General features: G+C 42.1%; 1 protein-coding gene across 6 annotated transcripts in view; it reads left to right on the top strand.

Moving 5' to 3' along the window:
- Window positions 1–27,241, top strand: part of emb (exportin-1 emb) — an 81,029-nt gene that overhangs the window by 33,142 nt on the left and 20,646 nt on the right. For all 6 annotated transcript variants that reach the window (XM_067765714.1, XM_067765715.1, XM_067765713.1 and 3 more), the window contains exon 6: window positions 48–413. In XM_067765714.1, coding sequence (XP_067621815.1) covers window positions 48–413 — 366 coding nt within the window. The remainder of the gene's footprint in view (window positions 1–47; window positions 414–27,241) is intronic.

Raw genomic sequence — 27,241 nt, 5'->3', positions numbered from 1 at the left:
GATATTTTTAAATTTAAAGGTAATTTGCCTATATTTTCTATTCACAGATGTTACAAAATTTGGAACAACATCCACAGGCGGCGCAGAGCTTCTACCAGACATATTTCACTGATATTTTAATGCAAATTTTCTCCGTTGTCACTGATACTTCGCACACAGCTGGCCTTGCAAACCATGCTACAATATTGGCATATATGTTCTCTTTGGTGGAGAATAATAAAATAACGGTTAGTCTGGGCCCAATACCTGACAACACCATTTTCATACAGGAGTATGTGGCCTCTTTGCTGAAATCCGCATTCAATCACTTAACGGATAACCAGATTAAGGTCTTCGTAACAGGTCTCTTCAATTTGGATGAAAATGTACAAGCATTTAAAGAGCATTTGAGGGATTTCCTCATTCAAATTAGGGTAAGTTTAAATGTAAAATAAAACATGCTTTTATCAATTATTATCATTTTTTGTTGTAATTTTATAACTCTATGATTCAGGCCTCACGTTGTTGAATGCCTTATTGATAACTAAGTCTATCGCGAAAGTGGCGTAACTCACAATTTATGCTCGTTTCGGTTCCGCATAAAACATAAGTAATTGCAACATATTTCGATTAGCTAAGTGATAAACGTTGTGTTATGTACGACGTGCTGAGCCAACTGCCACATGAGCTAATCATTATTTATTTTCCCCACATCTCTATAATATTTCACTCATAACAAACACTTCGAAAGGTCTTCGTTTTATAAAAGCTGAATTTTCCCCAGTTAATGCTTCCAACTGAAGTAGGAACGGTCGTATTCTATGAAACTTGAGTCATCGTGGCCTTTGCAGATAGCATACAAAAAATGTGCCAAAAATAGCACAAAGGCTAATTTTCACATATTTTCTTCTGAGCAAGAAGTATAGCATTAGAATTCAAGAGTCTCATTGACATACACTTTCCAAAGGGAATTTTGTAGCCCGGGGTCTTATTTGAAAAAAAAAAAGTATGTGATTTGACAGCTTTCGAATCGCATTTCCGTTCATATTGAGTTACAGAATAAGGACTCAGACCTCTTGAACAACAGTACTTTCGACATAATATAAAAGCTAAGATTTCATGTGTCGTTTTGTAAACTTTCAAAGGCATTTTTCCACTACAGTTAGACACTTTCTATAGTGGTAACACCCTGCCTAACACCGCCAATCCTTCTAAACTTGAAACTATTGTAAATTAGGGCACGAACCCTCGATAATCAACTTTCATGGTATACCACTACATGAAGTTCTTCTTATGACGTAAAATGGAAGCTGTTTATGTGGCTTTGAAATAATCAACGGTTGGTTGTTGTTGCTGTTATAGTAATAAGGGCACTCCCCCGAAGGCCTTGTAGAGCAATAGGTCAGAATTCGACTTTGAAAAGATTCGAATAACACTAGAAATGCGATGTTATGATTATTGTCACAGTTATCGACTATTTGCACGACATGATCAATCATCCTTAGTATTATACAAACAGATTAAAAATAGCGAAAAGTTGTGTGGAAATATTATAAGCTGCGAAATAAGTTTTTTTTTTATTTATAATAATAAATACTAATAAGTAAAAATGAATCAAAACAAGTTAAAAAGGGAAAGCGATTAGATTATTAAACTGCTATTTGAATGGCATGAAGAAAACGCTTCCTCATGCGTGCCTCAAACCAACGCTAAGCTCAATCCTGAGGGAATAAGTGGAAGCGAAAATTTCAACCCACAATAACTAATACTAAAAACTGTGAAACATACATACGATAGGATTTTGAATTATTTTAATTTTATTTTTTATTATGAAATGTGCAAAAAGTACCTTTAATCTCAAAAGACTGAATTTAACTGTTTTATATGTGTGCACCGAATATATTTATGTTTTAAGTACGGTTTTAATTTATTATAATAGAAAAAGCCTTTGAAATATGTTCATTCTTAATACATAAGCTTATAACCAAGTAAAAGTCTTTGATATAATGAAACAATGAAAATTTAGCTAAATAAATAATTAAACTTAATTGTGCATCACTTCAAATTCTCATTAGAAACCCTTTAGAAATTTACTTTAGAATTCGATTAGAATTCTAACCCTTTCTTCGATATCGAGAACGAAGTCCCCTTTTTGTCGAGAATTCTATAATTCGGGACAGTTTCGCAAATCGTCCTTTAACCTTCTACCTTAGAGAAATACATTAGAATTCGATGATTCGTCTTCTAATCGTTTTCTAACCTAAATGTTTGTTGGGAAGCACCATTAAGGTACTAGCCCGACCATCTCGGGGTCGGTTTGGTATGACCACGTGAAACCTTCTAGGCCATTCTGGATACATCGCATGCAGGAGATACATTACGTGCGTTGTTGTTGTTGTTGTAGCTATAAGGTTGCTCCCCGAAGGCTTTGGGGAGTGTTATCGATGTGATGGTCCTTTGCCGGGTACAGATCCGGTACGCTCCGGTAACACAGCACCATTAAGGTGATAGCCCGACCATCTTGGGAACGATTTATATGACCACGTTAAACCTTCAGGCCATCCCTCCCTCCACACCCACAACTTCCATGAGGAGCTTGTGGTCGCCAGAGCCTCGTCTGTTAGTGAAACAGGATTCACCGCGGATAGGTGAGGCTGACAATGGGGTTTGGAGAAGCTATATATTGCGCTGGCAACCTGAAAGGTTGCACTACACAACCCCTTGAATCTGGTATTTTAGTCGCCTCTTACGACAGGCATACCTACCGCGGGTATATTCTGACCCCCTAACCCGCTGGGGAGACATTACGTGCGTCGGGGTTGATTCTATACAAGTAAAATTTTAACCTGTTACGGTTCGGAACGAAGTAAGGCCAGGGTGACTCGTTACTCCCTTGTAGTCTGCTTTCCTCTGCAACGGCTGTATAATATATTTTGATAACGCGGTTGCCCGGTCTCGACCTAGCAATGGTGTTTTCCGGTCTTAGGTCCACCTCATGCTTATATGCATCAAACGGCGGCGTAAGCAAGGGCCGGATCTCATCTTAATGTTTATGGAGAGGTTTCCTAATCCGGAGGAGGAGGAGCTAGTTCGAGCAGTTGTTTGCCAGGGTGTCACGGTTTGTGACAATTTAGCAAAAACTCTGTTCAGCATTTTGCTATGCACTTTAAAATTGAGTTCTAATGCCTCACTATGTTGATGATGTTCAGGGGTCGTAAGAAGACATCCCGTGGCAGTACTGAGTGCAGCATTTTGGAAGGCATGGTTTGAAGTTTCGTTCCTAAATTTAACGGACGCAATCCCAACATTTGCCGACTCATTCATTCCTTTAAAACTTTTGTGGCGCCTTGCTGTTCCCATCCCAGGGCGTCCCGTAGTTTGCGCCTTAGGTGCTTTGCAGACTTACTCCGCCTTCAAAGTCCATAGAAAAGATCGCGCGAAAAGAAATCATTATATGCAATATAATGAATATGATCCTGACAGCGGTGGCAGAGACAGTGTCCTGAAACGTCAAGGGATATCTGTCCGGTCAGGTGATGCGAATTAAGAACTCATCAGCATCTACATCACCCTGTTACTTGCTGTCACAGTGGATATCCCCTGATATCAGTGCTCTGCTTGCTGATGAAAATCGCATTATTCTAGAGGATTTTATTGCAGGGGCCGAAACTGTTATTCCTTTTATAATATAATTCATTGCAAAACTATTAATTTTGGGCTTTTAAATATTTGGATCAAGATAAAAATTATTTTCGGTTTTTTATTTTTTGAGTCCGATAGAACTAGTTGAACTCGGACTTTTAAAAAATAAAAGTCCGGAAATAAAAGTTAAATCCGGACTTATTTTTTAAGGCCAAAATAAAAGTCTCGCTTGATAACAAAGAAACGGCTTATCCGAAACAAACAATTTTTTTTTAATTCGGATAAGCCGTTTCTTTGTTATCAAGCCGGACTTTTATTTTGGCCTTAAAAAATAAAAGTCCGGATTTAACTTTTATTTCCGGACTTTTATTTTTAAAAGTCCGAGTTGTAACTAGTTCTATCGGACTAAAAAAATAAAAATACAGATTTTACTTTTATATGTGGACCTTTATGGAAAAAGTTCGAAAAATAAAAGGGATGCATGATTCAAGATATTGCTACAGGGATACCTGGGAACTCAAACATTTTCACATAGGATAATTTTGTGACTAGGACTTTTTCGACTCCGAAAAAAAAATTATTATTTTGCGTCCCTGTTTTATTGCCCACCACGATCTAGCTATGGGATACTGATATGCAAACTGACAGTAGGTGTGAGATGTTGACGGATCAAATAGATGACATGGCGTTCTGCACGACAAACGAGGGCGACCCCACACGTATCGCTTCCCAAGGCAGTCGGTTCTATGTACCGGGGCGACTCGGGATTTTTCCCGACCAAGGACTGTCATTTCAATGTAACCCCATTTAATTTTTTGCGTTCCTCCCACAAATTGTCATCCTCCAAGTAGCTCCTTGCAGCGGGACTGCGCCATACTCTCCTGCTCCTAGAAGGTATCGAACCCTATCCGGGTCCGTCTTCTGACCACGGTCCTGAGAAATGGTTTTGCTGCGTTTGCCGGAAAAGAATCTTTTTATGACGGTCATACTCTTGTCAGTGTGTCGCGTGCAAGGGATGGTTGCATCGGACAGGTTGTTCTGGGCTAGATCCCAAAACCCGACGTCCTCGTAACTTTTATAAATCTTTTGTGGCTCATTGCTGTTGACGCCCAAGGGCGTCCCGTAGTCTACACACAGCGCCCCCACTACCTTCCAGCAGCCCCGCTGCTCAGCAAGCCACAACAAGTACCCGCTGCTGCTCGCGCACTACGGTGCCACCAGTTCATATGGCCGCTCCCACTCATAAATACAATATCTGTAGTAAAGTGGGTAGCAATGCCGAGCATCAGGCCCGTCTTCTCCCCCATCTTTTCCGGCAGCAGTCGTGTAGGTCAGGGAAACATATTCTTAGTCCCGACCTCCTTTTGCACCGTCTGCCAGCACATAATATATATGCTTACGACATCCGCCGAATGCAGCTCCTGCCTTGAACGGTGCCACTTTCCTAGATGTTCTGGTCTCCTCGACGGAAATCCCCCGACGGGCTTCATTGCGCCATGTTGCCAGGCCGGGTACCCCAAGCTTACCAAAGGACGTCCAGTCCCAGGGCCACAACAGCAATTACGTCCTAGCTTTTCATAACCCAGCCGTAGTCACCCGTCACTTACTCCTAGAGTGACGACGTCTCCCTCGCTGCACTTCAGAATTCTGAAGTTAAACTGTAATGAACTAACTGGCAAGATCACGGAGGTAGCCGATTTCATGAAGCGGCACAATATCCGCATTGCTGCGATTCATGAGACTAAACTGACAGCAAGATCTGCTCTGCAGACCTGTTCTGGGTATAATGTCCACAGAAAAGATCGCGAGAGCGGAAATGGAGGCGGTCTCGCGTTTATCATACACCACTCAGTGCAATATCATATATTTGATCCCTACATCGGCCGCAGGGACAGTGTCTTAGAACGTCACGGCTTATCTGTCCGGTCAGGCGATGTTAACCTAGAAATCATCAACATCTACATCCCTGTTGCCCCAGTGGATACCGCCCTAATATCAGCGCCTTACTCACTGCCGATAATCGCATTATCTCAGGCCCCATACCGACCGATGCGCGCCAAGGGGAGCGTGCTTTCCGCAAGGTCATTGAATCCGCCTCGGCTCGCTTTATTCCCGCCGGAAGAATTCCCGCAATTCGGCCTCATTTTTCGGCGGAGGCCGAAAATTTAGCGAGAGAACGCGAACTTATAAGACAGCTCGATCCCGGCGACCCCCAAATAAGGGATATAAACCAACGCATCAGATTGCTTTTGGATGAACACAAGCGGGCGAAATGGGAGGAGCATCTAAGTCGTTGTAACCTCTGCCGGTGTGGGCAAGCTTTGGTCCACCGTAAAGTCCCTATCGAATCCGTCCAAGCACAACGACAAAACTTCCATCGCCTTTGGGGATAAAGTGCTGTCGGAATCGTAAAAATGCGCGAGCGCTTTTTGCCGACAGTATATAATGCATTCTACGATTGACAAAGTTAGACGGAAGGCCAACAGACACGCACATAAACATAAATTCAGCGCGTCCCCAATAACCATCACCGCCGCAGGGTTTAAGGATACCATCGGTCAAGCTAAACCATCTAAAGGAGTGGGCCCAGACGGCATAGCTATGCCGATGCTTAAAAGCCTAGGAAAAGAGGGTTTCAAATATTTAGCACATGTCTTCAACCTGTCTCTGATCAAGGTGGTCCCGCTACTAAAGCCTGGGAAATCAGCTAACATAGGAGAGTCATATCGCCCGATATCTCTCCTATCGCCAGTAGCCAAGACGCTTGAAGTCATTTTGCTCCCCTATTTCAAAGCAAATTTGCAACTAGCCTGTCATTAGCATGGCTTTAGAAAACTTCATAGCACAACCACCGCGCTAAATGCCATTAGCACCCAGATAAATTGCAGTTTAAATCAAAACCCCCACTATAGAACAGTACTCGTTGCGCTAGACCTAGCTTTTGAACGGTCAACCTGGAAGGGTCTACCCTTCCCCCATGTCTTAAAAGGTGGACCGCAAATTATCTGGGTGGCCGTCAGGCAGCGGTGCAATTTAGAAACGCAACATCAAAACCAAGAAGATTTAAACAAGGTGTGCCACAGGGTGGTGTCCTATCTCCACTTTTGCTTAACTTCTACATATTAAAGCTACCTTCGCCACCAGAAGGCGTTACTATCGTTTCCTAGGCCGATGACTGCACAATAATGGCCACAGGCCCAGGCCCACAGATCGATGAGCTTTGCAACAAAATAAACGGCTACCTCCCTGACCTCTCCAGTTTTTTCACCTCGCGAAACCTGACATTTTCACTGAATAAATCATCGGCGACCTTATTTACAACATGGACGTCCCAAATGTCGACCACATTGAACATCCACGTCAATGGCACTACGCTACCGACTGTCTTACACCCCAAAATCTTGGGCGTGACGTTCAAACAGGATTTACATTTTCGTGAGCATGCAGCCGCAATTGTACCGAAAATCCAGAGCCGTAATAAAATCCTCAAACCTCTTGCTGGCAGTACTTGGGGAAGAGATAAAGAAACGCTCATTACCACTTACAAAGCTATTGGCCAGCTGATTGCATGCTACGCGTCCCCTAAATGGTCGCCAAGCCTAAAAACTACTCACTGAAAGAAACCATAGGCCTGCAAAAATACTGCCCCCAGAACCGCCACGGGTTGTCTCCTTATGTCCCCAGAACACCATCTACATAATGAGGCGAGAATACTCCCAGCAAGGGAAAGAAATGAAATGCTAACCAAACAGTTTCTGTTGAATACCCAGAAACCTGGGCATCCCAACAGACATCAGGTTGATGAGCCAACACCGCCCAGGGGCTTAAGGAGTCACTAAGCACATTCAGTAAGCACTATGAGAAATACGACACCTGAGAACACAGCCGTATGAAGCCAAAAAACATAAACATGTCCTTGGTGAACTCCATAAACAGGCGTCGGACCTCTATGTCAGGAATTGCCCGGTGAATCCAGTACTCAAATAACAATACCCTGAACTTGCAGAAGAGGAACGCACACTCCCTAGGGAAACGCGAGTCACTCTAGCCCAACTTCGATCTGGATACTGTAACAGGTTAAACTCTTACCTATCCAGAATCAACCCCGACATACAAAATGTATGCCCTGCTTGCAATGTGTCCCCACATGAGAACAACCATCTCTTCAATTGTAATGTGGAATCAACGCCTCTAACACCTCTCTGATTATTGTCCACCCCTGTTGAAACAGCAAGTTTCCTCGGACTGCCGTTAGAGGACATTGATGACAATTTGTTATCGGTCACACCTATTGGATGGGGCGAAGCACTGCTACAACGACAACACCTATTGGATGGGGCGAAGCACTGCTACAACGACAACAACAACAACAACAACAACAACAACAACAACAACAACAACATGGTTGGCACAAGGGTGCCCAAATGGTAGACGAGGCGATTCAGGGGAACGCCGACGGTTCCAAAGTAATGGAAGAAGTAGGGCCAGCTGTATACTGAGCTGATCGGTAAATAAACAGTTTCTACAAGCTGCCAGATCACTGCAGTGTTTTTTAGGCGGAAGTAATAGCCGTAACCAAAGCAGTAGAAACACTGAAAGAAAATAGCCTAAACTGTAGTCGCGTCAATTTTTATATTGACAGGCAAGCAGCAGTTAAGGCAAGTTACCTGCCGCGGGTATATTCCAAACCCCCTCTGATGCTCGCACAGCACAGCATCTAGAAGTGCGTTAGAGTGTAAACAGTCCCTGGAAAAATCGAGATAGGATGAAGCATGCTACGGGTCTCCGATATGGTCGCCTAGCCTTCAGGTTACTCATTGGAAGAAACAAGAGGCCTGTTAAGACACCGCCTCAGACCTGCTACGGGTTGTCTTCTTGTGTCCCCAGAACGCCATTCACACATTGAGGCGCGAGTACCCCCCATAAGTGAGAGACAAATTACTGAACAAACAGTATCTGCTGAATACTCAGCAACCTGGGAATCCCAACAGGCGTCTGATTGAAGGGGCCTCACCTCCCAGGAACTAAAAAAGTCATCTCCGCAAGCATTATTAGCAAATACGTCACCTGAGAACTCAGCTATATGAAGAACAAGAGACAGAAAGAACGTATCGGACCTCTATAATTGCCCGGCGAACTCCTTTCTTAAAGTCAAATACCTTAAACTCCCAGCAGAGGAAAGAAGCCTCCCCAGGGATCGATATGGATACTGTAACAGTTTCAACCACCCCGACAACCTTAATGTGTGTATGTCCTGCTTACAAAGTGTCCCCACGTGACACCTACCATCTTTTTAATTGCAATATGGAACCAACGCCTCTATACACCCCTTTCTCTCTGGTCCACCCTTGTTAAAACTGCAAGTTCCCTTGGCGTCCGGTTAGACGATATTGATGACAATTTGTGGGTGGTCCCACCTATTAGATGGGGTGAAGCACTGCTACAACAACAACAACATTGGGAGAAGCATACATCTTTATTGGTTCCCAGGGCATATGGGTATAGATGGGAATGAAAAAGCGGATGAGCTAGCTAAAGAGGGCGCACCGCTCGAAGCTTGTACCATAGACTTCTAATCAGAGATTAGGAGAAGGCGAGACTTCCACATGCTCCACCAAGCGGGAAAGGCGTGGACCCAAGCGGGGGCTGTATGTCTCGAAGATCATGTGTAGGCCTTACAACCTTAGACTAAAAAAGTTGCTCCTATCATTAAAAAAGAGGACTGTATACTGATGATGGATATCTGACTAAACACTGCCTTCTGACGTCACATGCTTTTAAATTCTTGGTCAGTGATAGCAGATTAGGAAGTGCTAGTTGGAGGAGGAAACAATCGAGCACTGTGTGGAGTGATACAGCTGCCTGATCCAGAAGCAGAAAGTGACACAGGTATTGGAATGCTTCTACACCTTTTCCAGTTTAAGTTCAGAAAATTGCAATTCAAGTTCAGAAAATTACAATTCAAGTTCAGAATTTTCATTTCAAGTTCAGAAAAATACAATTCAAGTTCAGAAAAATACAAATCAAGTTTAGTAAATTACATTTCAAGTTCAGAAAATTACAGTTCGAATTCAGAACTTTATAAGTAGGGCGTTAATTTTCAAAAGTTATTTTAATTAATTAATTTTATACTTATATGTTACTTGCGGAAGTGTTGATGCTTCGTTGACCATGTTGCCAAAATGATGGCTTGGGTATAGTGTACCCCAAGTTTTCTTCAAGGTGTGTACATTAGAGGTTTACGCCGGTCACTTAATCAGCGGCGGCGGCGTGGCCGGCGCGCCGGCAAAGTGATCGGCGTAAACCTCTGAATTGAATCGTTGGACTTCAAAGTATCACATTGTCCACAACTAATGAATATGGATACATACTGCTGACGTCAATGGTATGTTTGACGATCTGGAACAATATCATTTACGTGTGGATGAAGACCTGGGAGGCTTGTAAAGCGAAAATTTAAAAAAATAATGTTGGGAAAGGTTTTGTTTATATGTATTTAAGGAAATCGACGTTTCGGAAAGATCCGCGGGTTTTGCCTCAAAATCTCGTGGATCGCTCAAAAAATTTCGGGAGGACGTCCTTGCGGAGAGAGCGAGAAATACTTTAAATGGTCACACTTTTTAGCGTAGTTTCACCGAAGGATATGTTCTGGACTAACTCTAATATCCGTCGTCGACACGATTTTTTTAAATCATTTGTGGCTACATGCTGGCCACGCACAAATGCGACTTACGGTTGCTATAAATTATCTACTAATAGTTATGACTCTCGTGGCACCGTTTTAACGATTAGCATCAATGCGGGCGTATTGTTAATCGCGCCAAAGAGCGCCTTCAGTTTTTGGCTGTTTTTAAGAGCTACAATTCCCGACATGCGAATAGTAGCAATCCCGACCACCAGTCGCTACCACGCATCCTGGCCCTTATACCATATGCCAGCATAGAATTCATAGGACTGCGACTTCGAACTCATACCTTCGTCGACGTTACTTTCCTAGAAGGTCTAGGTGCAGCTTCTGATGGATTTTTTTGTCGCGCTATGCTTCCGAGCTACACCAAAAAAACATTGAAACGTTAGGGAATAACTATTCGGCCAAGGATGGCGCCGTCAAATCATGAGCATTCTAAGTGGATATCATTGCGTAACTCATGTGTGATGGTGGACATCTATATGAAGTAGAGCGTCTGTACATCCTCTATTTGGCTTGAATGCTACTTGGGAAGAATCAACAAGATGTAGGGTTTCCGTAAACCATGATATACGACTAGCTACTATTCGTTCCAGGGTCTCTGAAAGGCAAAAGGAGATGGTGACTTCATCATGGCATACGAGACACGGTCGAAACCTGGCGTTTTCCCATTAGCTTATCCGAGACACATTGTTAACTCTCTGGTTGTTATTTGGGTTTCGATGGCCCTAGCTTTTGTGTGAACGTTGGTTATTGAGGAAAGATCGATTACTTGGCTTTTAGCTAATTTAAATTCGTTTGGGAAGTTGGAGCAAGACGAGTAGTCGGACCATTCGGAGGCAAATATATTTGCAATGGTATTTGGATCAGTTGTGGTCATATTGTTGGTTTTCAACGCTATTCGAGCATATTAATTTTGCTCCATATTGACGTGATGGAAGAGTTAGGGTTAATAGATTCGGTGAACTGCCTAAAGCTATTTTTCTTTTGAATTTTCATTTCTTTACGGAATTTTGCATTGATTTTTTTAAAAAGAACTAGAAGTGGGATTATTTTTGAAATCGTACCAAGCTTTAATATTTTCTGATCTTAGTTCTGCTAGGTCTCTGCTCCACCAGGCCACATTATGTCTTTTAGTATGTCGAGCTTGTGGGATAGATTGGTTTGCGGCTACTCGAATGGCGTTAGCGAAGTTTGCTGCATCGTGATTATTCGCGGCTGTAGGAGTTCTAATTTCTAGCTCTAGGTCTACCAATCTTGCAAAGGTGTCCCAGTCGGCGAGGTTTAGTAAGAATTTCGGAGGATATTTAGTTCTGCTTGGTCTAGTTGTGTTCAAGTAAATTTTCAAGATGATTGGGAAGTGGTCGCTATTATACAGATCGTCCATCGTTTGCCAGGAGATTATTGGAAGAAGGGAGGGTGAGCAGAGTGAAATGTCTATATGTGTAAAAGTGGCGTGGGTGGAAAAGTGAGTTGCGCTACCATCATTCAAAACGCAAAGGTTGCATTGTGTAATTGAATTTTCAACAAATCTTCCTCGATGATTGATCACACTAGATCCCCATAAGTTACTCCAACTGTTGAAGTCTCCTAAAACAATTAAAGGAGTATTAATAGCCAAAAAAATGTTTGTTAGGTCTCTGCTATTAAAGGTTTCATTTGGTGGTATGTAAACGGACAAAATGGTGAACTTAATATTTATTTCAACCTCGACGGCAACCACCTGAAGTTGGGTGTTAATATTTATTCGTTTGTGAGGTATAAAGTCTTTGATTAGAATGCTACTACCTTGTTTTGACTGGGTGTTTGAGACGGCGTTAGTAAAGTAGCCTTGGTATCCTTTAGGAAGTATTGGAGTGAAATTATTGTTACAGTGGGTTTCTTGGATTGCTATGATGTAGGGGTTGTAGTGCTTGAGAAGTATTTGAAGTTCTGAGTAGTTATTTATGAAACCTTTCATATTCCATTGAAGAATAATGAAGTCCATAAGTGCAGAAAAAAAATTAAACTATACAATTTTTGTAAACAAGGGTTAACAAAAACGATAGGATATATAGAAATGTGGGCGGTATGTTTGCTGTTTAGAATAAAGCTTTTTCTATTGATCTTCCTAGGAAGAGTCCAAAGAGTCATCTATGTCTTTAGAAATATTGACAAAATAGTCATTGGTTTTTAGCAATTTTTGGGTAAATTGGGAAAATGGGGATATATTTGGAGATTGTTGGGGTAAGGAATCTGGGGTTGTTAAATTGACAGAGCTGTGGGGCTCTGGGGTGGTGGAAATTGGGGTAGAGAATGAGGTAGATTTATTTGATTCTGTGGTGGTTATGTTGTTGTTTTCGGTTGTTTTTGTTGTGTTGGATGGAGGTTTTTCTACTTGAGTTGATATTGGTTTAGTAGTGTATATATTTTGTGAAGGTGGTGGGTTAGTATTTGTTTCTGAAATGGATGAGGAGTTGGTTTTTTGGATAGGATTGGATGTTGTGTTGGTTTTTTGAGGAGGATGGGTTGTTGTGTTGGATTTTTTAGGAGGATTGGTTTTAGTCATGTTAGCGTATGAGGCTGCTTGTTTGTTATGGAATCGCATCTATGATGGAAGCAGTAAGGAAGGCGGTCGGCATGATATGTTGGTGCACAGTGGCTAGTCATTGTCGGCTGGGGCGGGTCCTTGCCAACCTTACTGTTCCTGCGCCATAAACAGAAAAATGTTCCTATCATGCCTATCAAAACTAGCAGCTGTCAAATTCAAAACAAAACCGACAGAAGCGCAGAGACCGACTCAAAACGCTTAAAAATTCAAAATAAAACAACATCCGGCCGAACCGGATGTCACGGACAGACCGTTGACATTCAAAATCTAAATTCAACAAAAATTCAAAAATTTAAAATTCAAAAAAAACTGGCGCAAAAAAAAATTACCGAACCGGACATGGCCGGTTACCAACGTTGAAAATCAAACAAAAAAAAAAACGGCTGAAAAATAAAAATACAAATAAAAGGGCCGAATATATATAGGGGGCGCCGCGGGTGGTGTTGCGACGCCCGGTGCTTTATCCCACCCTCAAATAACCATGGCCACCGACGCACCTAAAATTTCGGTGGCCCCTTACCTGTTCCCTAAGTGCCTTCTAAATAAATAGCGACGTCAGCATTCCCATTTTATTACAAAATTTATTTACAGCAATTCATTATATATTCCTTACAACCGTTCCGATATTATATTTTAAGTGCTTGTTGCAAACCAAGCTGCCCTTATCTACGAACTTATTCGAAACGTCTAAGAACTTATTTGACACGCTTTAAGGATAGCCCCAAGCAAAAAGAGAAAAAAAATATTTTGTTTGATCGTAGGCTCCTTTTGGTTTTTGATATATTTAGATTAATGTTATTGAAATTGATTTTATTTTATTTTGTTTCAGTTTATTTCTTTTTATTTTATTTATTTTACTTTATTCTATTTTAGTTTATTTTAGTTTATCTTATTTTATTGTATTTTATTTAATTTATTTGTATTCTTATTATTTGTAATCGTTTAGTTTATTAAATTTTGCTTAATTGCATTGTAGTTTATTATAGTTCCTTTTATTTCTGGTATATTTGGTTTATTGGGTGTTCTTTTACATAGGTATGTGTATAGCATGTTGTTATTTCAGAAAAAAAATTGCCTATATATAATTTTTTTTTTCTCCTTTTTGTTCCTCAAGTTATCTTAGGTTGCGTGTTTTAATTTATCAGGAATTTTAGTTTTCTAAGCCTGGTTTTCCTAATCCTAATTTCCTTTTTTTTTCTTTTTGTTTGGTTTTGAATTACATTTTCTTATTTCTAACTTAGAATTTTCCTTTTTGGTTAGGATTTAATTAGATTTCCTTATGTCATATCTATTTGAAATTATAGTTTTCCAAACTCCAATTTACCTTGGATTGTATTTAGTAAAAATTTTTATTTTTTCTTTTCTAAGTTCCAATTTACGATAATTTCATTCGATTGTATCCAATAACGTTAATTATACTTTTCTCGTATCAGCAAGCTCCTAGCTGATTTAAATTTTCATGTGCATGTGCTACAATAAACTACATTCGAACATTTCTAATATGTGTTGAAATTGCCTTTAAACATTTCTAAACTTAGTTGAAATTCTAAACGTGAAAATGTATTAAGATTTAGCACATTTACTAACTTTGTCTTTCCTTTCGGCAAATTTAACAACAATATTTAGCAGTAGGAAAACGCAAAACAAATGTATGTAAATAAATAAATCAACTGGAACTGCGCTCTAGTAGAGTTAAGACTGTAGCATCCTAAATGCGTCAACGCGCGCCAATGGGCAACAATTTTATATGTGTGTACTACTTTTATATATATCTATATAACCAAATTCCTAATGTAGTGAAACTAAACGTTAATGTTACTGGGAGCGCGTGTTAAAAGAAAAAAAACACAACTCCTTAAATACTAAAATTCATATTTAAATGTTTAGTTACAACTTATAAACACTCTAAGTATAAATGTATTACCGAAAATATGTAATCATCTAAAAATTTATTATATTGTGCCTAAAAGCGAGCGTTTATTTTGGGAATTAATATTACTTTCGTTTTGGAACGAACTCACCCATTGCTTTAAACGTTGTCGTTGCAGGTTGGTGTTGGTACTGTCCTTGGTTGTTGCGCTCTGTCTGAGGTGATCAAGTGAACCTGGTGGCAATAGAACTCCGTGTTGACCTTTACGATCCTGATGACTTGGTGATAATTTTGGCGTTCGTTGTGTAATGCTGCTGCGTACTGCTGGCCCGGTAGGCGGGGGTGGTGTTGGAGGCTTTCCCAAAAGTGGTGGTGTACTTCATAACCGTAGGGAGAGGGGTTTATCTTCGGACCCCAAGGATTCTCATCACCACTAGTCTAGTGCCGTCTGAATCTGAATCGGAATCACTAGTACTTTCCTCGCCAGGTGTGCCTGTGACCCGCCGACCTACTTCAACAGGATATTCCACACGTTGAGTTTGTGCCAATACAACACACCCGTTGTAATGTATATTACCACCCAAAATAGACGAAACGAAAAGAGGTTCGCCGGAATGGACTGTGCCGGTACTTGCGCTATCGATTCCTCCTAGCTTTTGGTTGTAGTATAAAAACATTAAGTACTAGAACGTAACTTATTTGCGCACAGATAGAATTCTTCTTGCAACAATTTTCGTGATATCTGCTTTTCTCTAATTGTGCAGGTGTAGGAGATATCTTTTTGATTCACACTCGCGTTCTTCACACTTCTCAGCCGGGTTTCGAGCTTCTATTTGAGCTGTGTGTGATTTTTGTGCAATCGCAGGGCCGCCAAAACTTAGGCTCAAGCAATTGTAGTTTTTTTCTTCGCTCCTTCTAGTAGTGGGTTTCTTTTTTTTTTTCTTCTTAATTTTTCGTGTCTGGTCGGCGGAAACTCATGGTAGGAAAAAGAAAAAATTTATCTAGTGCTGGCCGGTCTATCTTTTTCTCTTTTCGATATTTTTATTTATCGCAACCTTCGCCACACCGCTAGGCGTGTTCCCGTGAACTCGCTCCTAAGTGGATCGCAGCCATAGACCGTAGCAGCAGACCGTAACAAACCGGCTTCGCTTTGGAGACCTGACGATGAAGCGAACAGGAAACCGGGTCATCTGTGGGAAGCTACTGCCAGGGATCTTCGACGACAAGCAACGTGGGGCACGACTCACCCCTGAGATAAGAGTCTCAAAGTCCTACTACGAAGCTAGCCGGGCAACATAGGTCCATCAAAAAAAAGTTAAGTCAAATTTGGGAATTAATTCTGTTTCCTAGTTTAAAAGGGCTTTGCGGCAATTAGACATTTGTTATGGAGAACTCGTCAAAACTCCGAAAGGTTTTAGTGGTTATCGCCCCCACAAAAGGCAAGACAAAAAAAAGTATAGACATTTTGATATGGAGAACTCGTCCAAACTCCGAAAGGCTAGTCCGCCTTAAGCGTGGACTGCCAGGGTGTTCACGGTCCTCGGTGAGTACGCGTGTTAACATCCTATGAGGTCAGTGCTCGGGGAGAATACTGGGCGAGATGTCCCCGACCGCCAAAACGCCCAGACAAAAAAAAAGGTCCAATTGGTGGGTATATATAAAAAAAATCAAATTGTAATTTAGCAAGGAGACGTTTGCTGGTTCATTGTGGACGAATGTCCGAAGCGTGAAAGCGACCTATCAATTTCCCGTTTAGGTCCTCGAGATCATACAATGCGTTGCCTATTTTTCGAAGCACGCGACACTTCAGGTATTTGGGTAGGAATTTGGCATTAATGCCCTGTTTAAAATTACTTAAGGCAAAGTTTCTCCGAAAAACTTCCTGACCTTCCTTATAGTTGACGTGTCTAGAGCGCTTGTTATAGGTGGTTACTCCCCTATCTTTGGCCTGATCTAAATTTCTGCGGATCTGCTCACGAATATTAGTCAACTTGTCAGCTCGGCTTACTACCGTAACCTGGTCTTCTCGAAGGCTGCCGAGTTTCCCTAAAATGTTGTACGTTGAGGCATGCTGGACCATGTTTTGGCCATATAATGCAAAGTATGGAGAACACTGAATCGCCGTATGAAAATCACTTCTCAAAACTGATAAAATTTCGGGTATATGCTTATCCCAATTAGTGTGGTCAGGTTTATCCTTCAGGAAAATCCTAATCTTAGAAACAATTTCTCTATTGACGCGTTCGGATGCGTTCGCTTGGGGAGAATATAGCCCCGTCCTCACGTGCGTCACCCCGTAATTTACTAAAAATTGGTTCATTTCCTTCGAGGCAAACTGTTTACCATTGTCACTGTGAATAAACTCAGGGACCCCTACAGCCGGAAAAATTTCTGACGCGAAGTAATTTATAACGTTAACAGTGGTAGCTCTCTGCATGGGCTTTAGCCAAACGTATTTTGAAAAATGGTCTAGTACTATGAAAAGAAATTGATTTCGCCGTTTAGATCTCGGATACGGCCCTAGAAAGTCGCAATACAACCGCTGAAATGGCCTTTCGGATTCAAAGGTACTCCCTATAGGTGGTCTCGACTGCTGATTGGTGGGTTTTACCGTTTTGCAGGTGTCACAGCGCTGGACGTAGTCCCTGACGTCCTTAGCCTGCTGCGGCCAGAAGTACTTCTGCCTAACACGTTCTAAGGTTTTCTGCCATCCGCCATGGTAACTCCGGTTAGTGTCATGTGCTAATCTCACTGCTTCCTCAGTCAACCCTTTTGGCAACCATAAACGCCACAGCGAGTCTTCTTCCCCTTCCAACCCCTTACGAAACTTAACTCTTTTGAAGATTACACCGTCTACCACTCGTAAATCCGGAAGTGATTCCTCGTTTTCGGTGACGGTCCGAATTAAGTCTAAATATTCGTTGCTGCAAAATTCGGGAGAGACTAAATCTATTTCTCCGGGCGTGGTAGTGAAAGTTAACTCGTCAACATCAAAACGCGACAGCGCGTCTGGTACTACATTCAGGGTGCCCTTACGATGTTCCATTCTAAAATCGTATCTTTGCAGTAAGAGTGACCATCTCGCCAACCTCCCGCTCAAGTCTTTTTGTGTCATCAACCACTTGAGACTGGAGTGGTCCGTAACAATCCGAAAAGGTAATCCTTCGACATAGGGTCGGAAACGCTTCAAGCTAATTATGGCTGCAAGACATTCCAGCTCGGTTACTGTATAATTGCGTTGAGCATTATTCAGCTTTTTCGACACGAACGCGATTGGATGCTCAGCGCCGTCATCATCGACCTGGAACAACACTCCGCCAACACCTATTTTGGAAGCGTCGCATTGTATTACGAATTCTTTGGAAAAGTCTGGTTGGGCCAAGACAGGCGCCGAACTCAAGGCTACTTTTAGTTTTTCGAACGCCTCTATAGCTTCAGGAGTGAGTTTAAACGGGCCTGCTGACTTGCGGAGACAGTCGGTCAAGGGACCTGCCAAGTCAGCAAAATTGGTAATAAATGCTCGGTACCAATTCGCCATGCCCACAAACCTACGCACTTGCCGAGGGGATTTAGGGATCGGGAAGTTTTGTATTGCTTCTACTTTTCCCGGATCCACTTTCAGACACCCGCTGCCTATCAAGTACCCTAAGTAGCGTATTTCCTTCTGACAAAATTTACTTTTTTCCACATTTATTGTCAGACCTGCATCTCTCAAACAGTTCGCCACTTCCGCTAGCAATTTTAGATGATCCTCAAAATTAGTGCTACATACCATCAGATCGTCCAGGTAGACAAAGACGTTCTCTCGCAGACGCGAAGGGATCGCCTTGTCCATCAGCCTACTCATAGTCTGCGGTCCATTGCACAGACCAAATGGCATCACCTTGAAGTGGTACAGAGGCCTCCCCGGAACTGCGAATGCTGTTTTTTCCTTAGAGGACTCTGTCAATTTGATCTGGAAGAACGCGTCTTTCAGATCAATGCCACTAATAAAATGCGTGTCCTTGAGTCTGCTCAATAAGCCGTTGATATGAGGCAGGGGGTACGAATCCTTCTTAGTCACCGCGTTGACCTTTCTCGAATCTATGCACAGCCTGACTTTGCCTGGTTTCCGGACCAGTACTACAGGACTACACCACGGGGAGTTGGATTCTTCTATAACTCCTAACTGTAGTAACCTGTCTAGTTCTCTAAAAGCTTCGGCTTGCCTCGGCGGCGAAAGGGGGAAATGCTTGCTTTTTATAGGTACAGCATCACCGGTGTCGATGTGATGCTCCACTAATTTAGTTTGCCCTAGGCCTAACTTCTCGTACGAAGGAAACGTCTCGATGACTTTTCGCAATTCTGATTTCTGTTCTGGTGACAATTCATGGAGGTTAAGTTCCTCTTCCTTTTCAAGCCTAGTCTCTAAACACTCTACGCTCGGGAATATTTCGGGAGCTAACGCAAATGCTCTCCAAAAATCTACCCCGAAGTATGCTTCTTGGAGCAATGAGGGAACAAGGTAAAAACGAATAATCTTTGTGATATTTTTAAAAGTGACCGGTAGAGATACTGAGCCTAAAATTTTTTGCTTGTTGCCGCCTGCGGTATATACGAACGCATGTAAGGGCTGATATTCGAAGCTGTTATCCTTTAGGAATTCTAATCCATTTTTCCCTAAGATGGAGACGTTGGCTCCCGAGTCCAACAACCCTACAAGAAAACTATTTTTAATTTTAGCCTTTACTAGAGGCCTTTCGTCCTCTGTAAGCGTTAACGTGGTGGCTTGCAGCAGTCTACGCTCCTGTACTCTCCGGTGGTATCTCTTCCTACACTTCAAAATATTGTCCGATACCGGATATTGGTCAAAAATGGTATGTCTTATTTGTTCATACCTATGCTCCCTTTCTTCTAGGGTTGGGGAAAGTTGCGTTTGGCACGCGACATCCCTATGCTGGCGTCGCAGAATTTTGATTTGCTCGCCCATCGTGAAAGAGGACGTTCGACTCTCGGATTCAGAACTATTCGAATCGTCAGTACTATCGGGGAAGGTTATTATTACAGTCGAGGGTTCTTCTGCCAGGGTACTACTGCACCTCGGAAGCTCACCACCTCCATGCAGAGATTCGCCCTCTGGTTCAGCGCACGGGACGACGCCTCGAGCACTGGCTGATGTGGGAGCTATGAAGCCGAACGAGGTTCCCCCGCCTTCTCGCTCGGGTACTGGTTTCCCTGCCTGCGATGGTCCCTAGGGCATTTAGGAGTGAATACACCCTTATACCCACATTTAAAACAAAAAGGACTTTTTATGGGTTCCTCGCAATATATGTATATAGGAGTGCCCCATTCCCTGGCAATTCCAACACTGGATTCCCGAGTAGTCCGGTCTTCTGCTGCGTCTATATTCCAGCGCCTCTATCTGAAGATCTATCTCGCCGTCCTCGCCGTTCATCTTCGCGTCCGGGGTTGTCACGCGTGCTTCGCTTACATGCCGTCCTGGGTAAATGGCTCCCAGCAGCTTGCTCTCTTTCAGCACTTGTTCACCTCTGCGTGCTACATCGCGTAGATCATGGAGGTTCCTTACGTCCGCATTAAAAAGCATTAGCTTAAGGCTACTGTTGACGTTCCTTTTTATTATGTCAATCAGTAGAAGCTCTGACATTGGCTCCCTTAAGCGCGCGTTCAAGGAGATTATGTCCGCGTGAAACACGTCATAACACTCACTTGCCTTTTGCTTCCGCATGGAGATCTCCATCATGATCTCGTGGTCCGTTTTCAAAGTGCCAAACTCTCTTTTTAACGAGTAGCACAAAAAGGCATAAGTCGCATTTGGGTTTTGTTTGGTAAATAGCCAGTACCACTCTTCGGCTCGTCCAAAAAGGAACAAGTGGAAGCTGGCCATTATTTGTTCATCCGTGCATTGTGTGCGCTCACACAAGGTGTTCAGTTTAAAAAGAAAATCGGCTACGCTGCCAGTGCCGTCGAATGCGATTTTCCACTCCTGCGGTTTTACTGCTATGCTGCTTGGAGTCGGGTACATTGGCGGTACTACCGATGGCAATGGGTTACGGTCCATCCTACTTGCGTTCCTGTGTTGCTGGTGTGCTTGCTGCGTGGATTCAAGAGCGGCGTTGAGCTGGGCCATGTTGGCTCTAATTGAGCCCATCTCTCTCCGCATTTCCTCCTGCGAAGCCTGAAACAGTTGGTGTAGCACGTCCACCCACGAGCCTCCACGAGTGGCTTCGTCCTGCATTCCTAGGGTGTTCGCCTGATCACTGGTAGCGTCCCCAAAATTTCCAACCTCTTGATTTGGTGGTAAGGCACCAGCTCCATCTGGTGCATAGTTCGACACATTGGTCATTAGCCCCGAGATGTTATGTGTGTTTAGCAGCGATGCATTCAAATTGCTGGTGCTTACAGGTATGTCCAATTTGTCGCGGTCGTCGTTCCGGTTTGAGCCTATATGAGTCCCCGCGGGATTTCCGTAGGACCCCCCTACTGGGGTATGCACCACCAAAGGACGCCTAGCTTTCGAAAAAGCCCCCCTATTAGCACCGCCCTGGTGCTGGTTCCCTCGAAAACTGCCTGCACTCCCGAACGGAGTGTTCCGGCCCGTTTGCCCGTAGGACTGGTCACGCGACATAATCCGTTAGAAAAAAAATTACTTTGTCAAATCCTAGTATTCGAAAAAAAAAACTTCTGTTCCCAGAAGATGGTTTGTTGAAAGAGGAAGAAAAAAAAATTTATATATCTATATATAAAAAAAATTGTGCGAGAATTAATGCAATCATTTATCAATGATCGCACCAAAATAGAAAAAAATTTCAAAAGCTGAAAAGAAAACGGTTAGTTATATATAAATTTTATATGAACAATGTAGGTGGTGATGGGAACGCTGACATCCCATCATCAGAAGGCAGTAGGCCAGGCAAAAAAAAAATTTTTGGTACAACACATTCATACTTGGCCCTAGTGCTCCCAACCGCAATCGGGGGGGGGGGGGGGGTCTTAAGGCCCCCTCCGAGATAGGTTGGGCCCACTAGGGTCCGTTCCAGGCACCCACGGGTTGGTCTCAACACGCCCAGCCGCAACACAGGGGCAGTCTCCAGGGGCTTGCCCCTGGGACTGGTTGGGGGTGTTGAGGCCTCCCGTCCATTCTCCCTGGACACCCCTCCTGCCTCCGCCGCAATGGGTGGAGCGGTTTCGAAACCGCTCCCCAGTCTGGTGGGGACAGGAAGGAGTGCCACTCGGAATCCCAGCTCAACCCATCACCCTCCAGGTGGTATTCCAAGCTACCACCTGGGACGTGGGATGAGCTGGGGTCCTCACTACACGCACACACACATTCACCCTGGACAACACAAATTCGGCTAAAGGAACCTAAAAAAAACTACTTTACAAAAAAAAAAACCCAAGTTAGCGGACATATTATTACCAGGGCCGACTAACGGACAAAACATCCGGCAAACCAAAATCCCAACTACAAAAAAAATCAAGTGCGTGCAGCACTGCCTAATCGGGTGAAATGAAAAAAAAATCCGGAGACTTGACGTAAAGTCCGTGGCTCCTTCGGCCACTGCCCCCGATGACCAGCCCGGACAACCTGATCCGTCTAACCATCCCACCGCAACGTAGGTGGCAGCTTCTGTGGCTGCGCACTCGGACTGGTGGGATGGTTAACCTCACAGGTTGGCCCGACTGACCCCCGCGGCCAGCGCCTTAGGTGCCACGTTGGGCGCCATCTGTTAGGGAATCGCATCTATGATGGAAGCAGTAAGGAAGGCGGTCGGCATGATATGTTGGTGCACAGTGGCTAGTCATTGTCGGCTGGGGCGGGTCCTTGCCAACCTTACTGTTCCTGCGCCATAAACAGAAAAATGTTCCTATCATGCCTATCAAAACTAGCAGCTGTCAAATTCAAAACAAAACCGACAGAAGCGCAGAGACCGACTCAAAACGCTTAAAAATTCAAAATAAAACAACATCCGGCCGAACCGGATGTCACGGACAGACCGTTGACATTCAAAATCTAAATTCAACAAAAATTCAAAAATTTAAAATTCAAAAAAAACTGGCGCAAAAAAAAAATTACCGAACCGGACATGGCCGGTTACCAACGTTGAAAATCAAACAAAAAAAAAAAAAACGGCTGAAAAATAAAAATACAAATAAAAGGGCCGAATATATATAGGGGGCGCCGCGGGTGGTGTTGCGACGCCCGGTGCTTTATCCCACCCTCAAATAACCATGGCCACCGACGCACCTAAAATTTCGGTGGCCCCTTACCTGTTCCCTAAGTGCCTTCTAAATAAATAGCGACGTCAGCATTCCCATTTTATTACAAAATTTATTTACAGCAATTCATTATATATTCCTTACAACCGTTCCGATATTATATTTTAAGTGCTTGTTGCAAACCAAGCTGCCCTTATCTACGAACTTATTCGAAACGTCTAAGAACTTATTTGACACGCTTTAAGGATAGCCCCAAGCAAAAAGAGAAAAAAAATATTTTGTTTGATCGTAGGCTGCTTTTGGTTTTTGATATATTTAGATTAATGTTATTGAAATTGATTTTATTTTATTTTGTTTCAGTTTATTTCTTTTTATTTTATTTATTTTACTTTATTCTATTTTAGTTTATTTTAGTTTATCTTATTTTATTGTATTTTATTTAATTTATTTGTATTCTTATTATTTGTAATCGTTTAGTTTATTAAATTTTGCTTAATTGCATTGTAGTTTATTATAGTTCCTTTTATTTCTGGTATATTTGGTTTATTGGGTGTTCTTTTACATAGGTATGTGTATAGCATGTTGTTATTTCAGAAAAAAAATTGCCTATATATAATTTTTTTTTTCTCTTTTTTGTTCCTCAAGTTATCTTAGGTTGCGTGTTTTAATTTATCAGGAATTTTAGTTTTCTAAGCCTGGTTTTCCTAATCCTAATTTCCTTTTTTTTTCTTTTTGTTTGGTTTTGAATTACATTTTCTTATTTCTAACTTAGAATTTTCCTTTTTGGTTAGGATTTAATTAGATTTCCTTATGTCATATCTATTTGAAATTATAGTTTTCCAAACTCCAATTTACCTTGGATTGTATTTAGTAAAAATTTTTATTTTTTTCTTTTCTAAGTTCCAATTTACGATAATTTCATTCGATTGTATCCAATTACGTTAATTATACTTTTCTCGTATCAGCAAGCTCCTAGCTGATTTAAATTTTCATGTGCATGTGCTACAATAAACTACATTCGAACATTTCTAATATGTGTTGAAATTGCCTTTAAACATTTCTAAACTTAGTTGAAATTCTAAACGTGAAAATGTATTAAGATTTAGCACATTTACTAACTTTGTCTTTCCTTTCGGCAAATTTAACAACAATATTTAGCAGTAGGAAAACGCAAAACAAATGTATGTAAATAAATAAATCAACTGGAACTGCGCTCTAGTAGAGTTAAGACTGTAGCATCCTAAATGCGTCAACGCGCGCCAATGGGCAACAATTTTATATGTGTGTACTACTTTTATATATATCTATATAACCAAATTCCTAATGTAGTGAAACTAAACGTTAATGTTACTGGGAGCGCGTGTTAAAAGAAAAAAAACACAACTCCTTAAATACTAAAATTCATATTTAAATGTTTAGTTACAACTTATAAACACTCTAAGTATAAATGTATTACCGAAAATATGTAATCATCTAAAAATTTATTATATTGTGCCTAAAAGCGAGCGTTTATTTTGGGAATTAATATTACTTTCGTTTTGGAACGAACTCACCCATTGCTTTAAACGTTGTCGTTGCAGGTTGGTGTTGGTACTGTCCTTGGTTGTTGCGCTCTGTCTGAGGTGATCAAGTGAACCTGGTGGCAATAGAACTCCGTGTTGACCTTTACGATCCTGATGACTTGGTGATAATTTTGGCGTTCGTTGTGTAATGCTGCTGCGTACTGCTGGCCCGGTAGGCGGGGGTGGTGTTGGAGGCTTTCCCAAAAGTGGTGGTGTACTTCATAACCGTAGGGAGAGGGGTTTATATTCGGACCTCAAGGATTCTCATCACCACTAGTCTAGTGCCGTCTGAATCTGAATCGGAATCACTAGTACTTTCCTCGCCAGGTGTGCCTGTGACCCGCCGACCTACTTCAACAGGATATTCCACACGTTGAGTTTGTGCCAATACAACACACCCGTTGTAATGTATATTACCACCCAAAATAGACGAAACGAAAAGAGGTTCGCCGGAATGGACTGTGCCGGTACTTGCGCTATCGATTCCTCCTAGCTTTTTGTTGTAGTATAAAAACATTAAGTACTAGAACGTAACTTATTTGCGCACAGATAGAATTCTTCTTGCAACAATTTTCGTGATATCTGCTTTTCTCTAATTGTGCAGGTGTAGGAGATATCTTTTTGATTCACACTCGCGTTCTTCACACTTCTCAGCCGGGTTTCGAGCTTCTATTTGAGCTGTGTGTGATTTTTGTGCAATCGCAGGGCCGCCAAAACTTAGGCTCAAGCAATTGTAGTTTTTTTCTTCGCTCCTTCTAGTAGTGGGTTTCCTTTTTTTTTTCTTCTTAATTTTTCGTGTCTGGTCGGCGGAAACTCATGGTAGGAAAAAGAAAAAATTTTTCTAGTGCTGGCCGGTCTATCTTTTTCTCTTTTCGATATTTTTATTTATCGCAACCTTCGCCACACCGCTAGGCGTGTTCCCGTGAACTCGCTCCTAAGTGGATCGCAGCCATAGACCGTAGCAGCAGACCGTAACATGTTGTTGGAAAGGGAGTCTTTCCTTGTACATTCGGCGTGCTTCTCCGATGCTGCACTTCTCTATCGTTAATATTTTGAGAATCTCTTTGGCTTTGATATATTCGGGACACTTCCTATCTGATGATTGGTGGTCACTAGAGCAATTGGTGCAAAGGGTTCTTGTACATTTTTCCGGCGAATGGGGTGGAAGGTTGCACCCATTGCACATTGGGTCCTTTATACACCGTTTTTGGGTATGTCCAAGTAGTTGGCATTTTTTGCAACGCATGGGATTAGGTATATAAGGTTACTTATACTTTATACCAGGCGATATCAACTGATTCTGGAAGACGGAAAAGATCAAATGTGAGGACCATTAGTCCGGTGATGGTGGGTTTGCCTTCAATTAGGCGCGAAAATTTATATACACCGGTGACATTTTGCCTTTTCATCTCGTTTACGATTTCATCTTCTGGCACGTGTTTCAAGCAAGGAGTGTATATTACACCCTTGACAGAGTTTAAACTGTCGTGAAGTTTTACGTTGCTTGGTCATATATTTAGGAAGGTTTTAGCTTTTAAGAACTTTTCAGCGACTTTAGTATTGCGTGCTAGGATTAGGAGGTTGCCGTCCCTAATCTGCGAGATCGATTCTACTTCCTTGGAAATAGATTCAACCCACTTTTTGATCGCGAATGTGTTTAATTGTGAAAGACTGGTTCTATTATCAGCAGATGATATTAGGATAAACTTGGGCTTATTGGTTGGGGTAGCTTTGTGGGGTATTAGTGGAAAATCAAGTTGTTTACTGTTTGTTTTTTTCTTTTTTACTGGATTATCATCGAGATCCGCCAAAGCGGAAAATCGATTTGGTGGCCTATCCGTCCACGGCATGTTGGCAAAATAGCTATATAATTTTAATATTGTTAAATTTGGTTGCTCGAAATTATACACGTGCAAATCGTGTAAGAATGACTCAACAAAAGAATTGAAAAGTAAATAGAGTAGCGGTACTTAGCACAGTAGTGAACACTAATACACGTCTGATCGCATTGAATGATAGTCGGGGACTGGACCCTGAATAAAAGTTTTAAAATGTAAGCAAAAATTTATTTATTATATAATTTTTTTTTAAAGTGTTTTGTTTTAATAACTTGGTGATGCGAAATCCGTGTTAAGCTGGCTTGAAAGCGTCTGTTTTCTGAAATAACTTTTGAACGGTCAGAAAGTGTTAAATTTCGCAATTGGATTTTTATAACTGGCAGTGATGCGCATCCCTTGATACCCCTTTCGACCATATCGGACCAATTTTCGAGATGAACAATAAATGCCTAGACAGTCTTAAAAGAGTAGAAAATATAGTAACGCGCCGAACGCCGCCGCCACGCCGATATTTTTGACATTCGGCGGCGGCGTGCGAAAAACGTCGCTAATCGGCGGCGGCGGCGGCGGCGGCGGCGGCGTATATCTCTAGTGTACATCCCGAACCTTGAAATCAAATGGAGGATAATTCTTTCCAACAAGTGCATGATGACGCTACGGCCAAGAAAGTACTTCAGTCGAAACAGCAGTTTGGAAGCCGTCAGTTACCGCGAAACAGGGAAAGCTGGCATGATTTGTTACGAAACTGCCAAAATCGCTATTAAGTGCCAATTCATGATGAATGATGATGATGGCGGATAAGTTGAGATATTTTGGCATATGGCGCCAAAATCTATGCAGACAGTACCTATACGT

The sequence above is a fragment of the Eurosta solidaginis genome, chromosome 2, assembly GCF_040869045.1.
Source record: "Eurosta solidaginis isolate ZX-2024a chromosome 2, ASM4086904v1, whole genome shotgun sequence".
Classification (NCBI taxonomy): domain Eukaryota; kingdom Metazoa; phylum Arthropoda; class Insecta; order Diptera; family Tephritidae; genus Eurosta; species Eurosta solidaginis.
The sequence above is the reverse complement of the archived record's forward strand: the minus strand, read 5'-3'. Positions and strand labels throughout refer to the sequence as shown.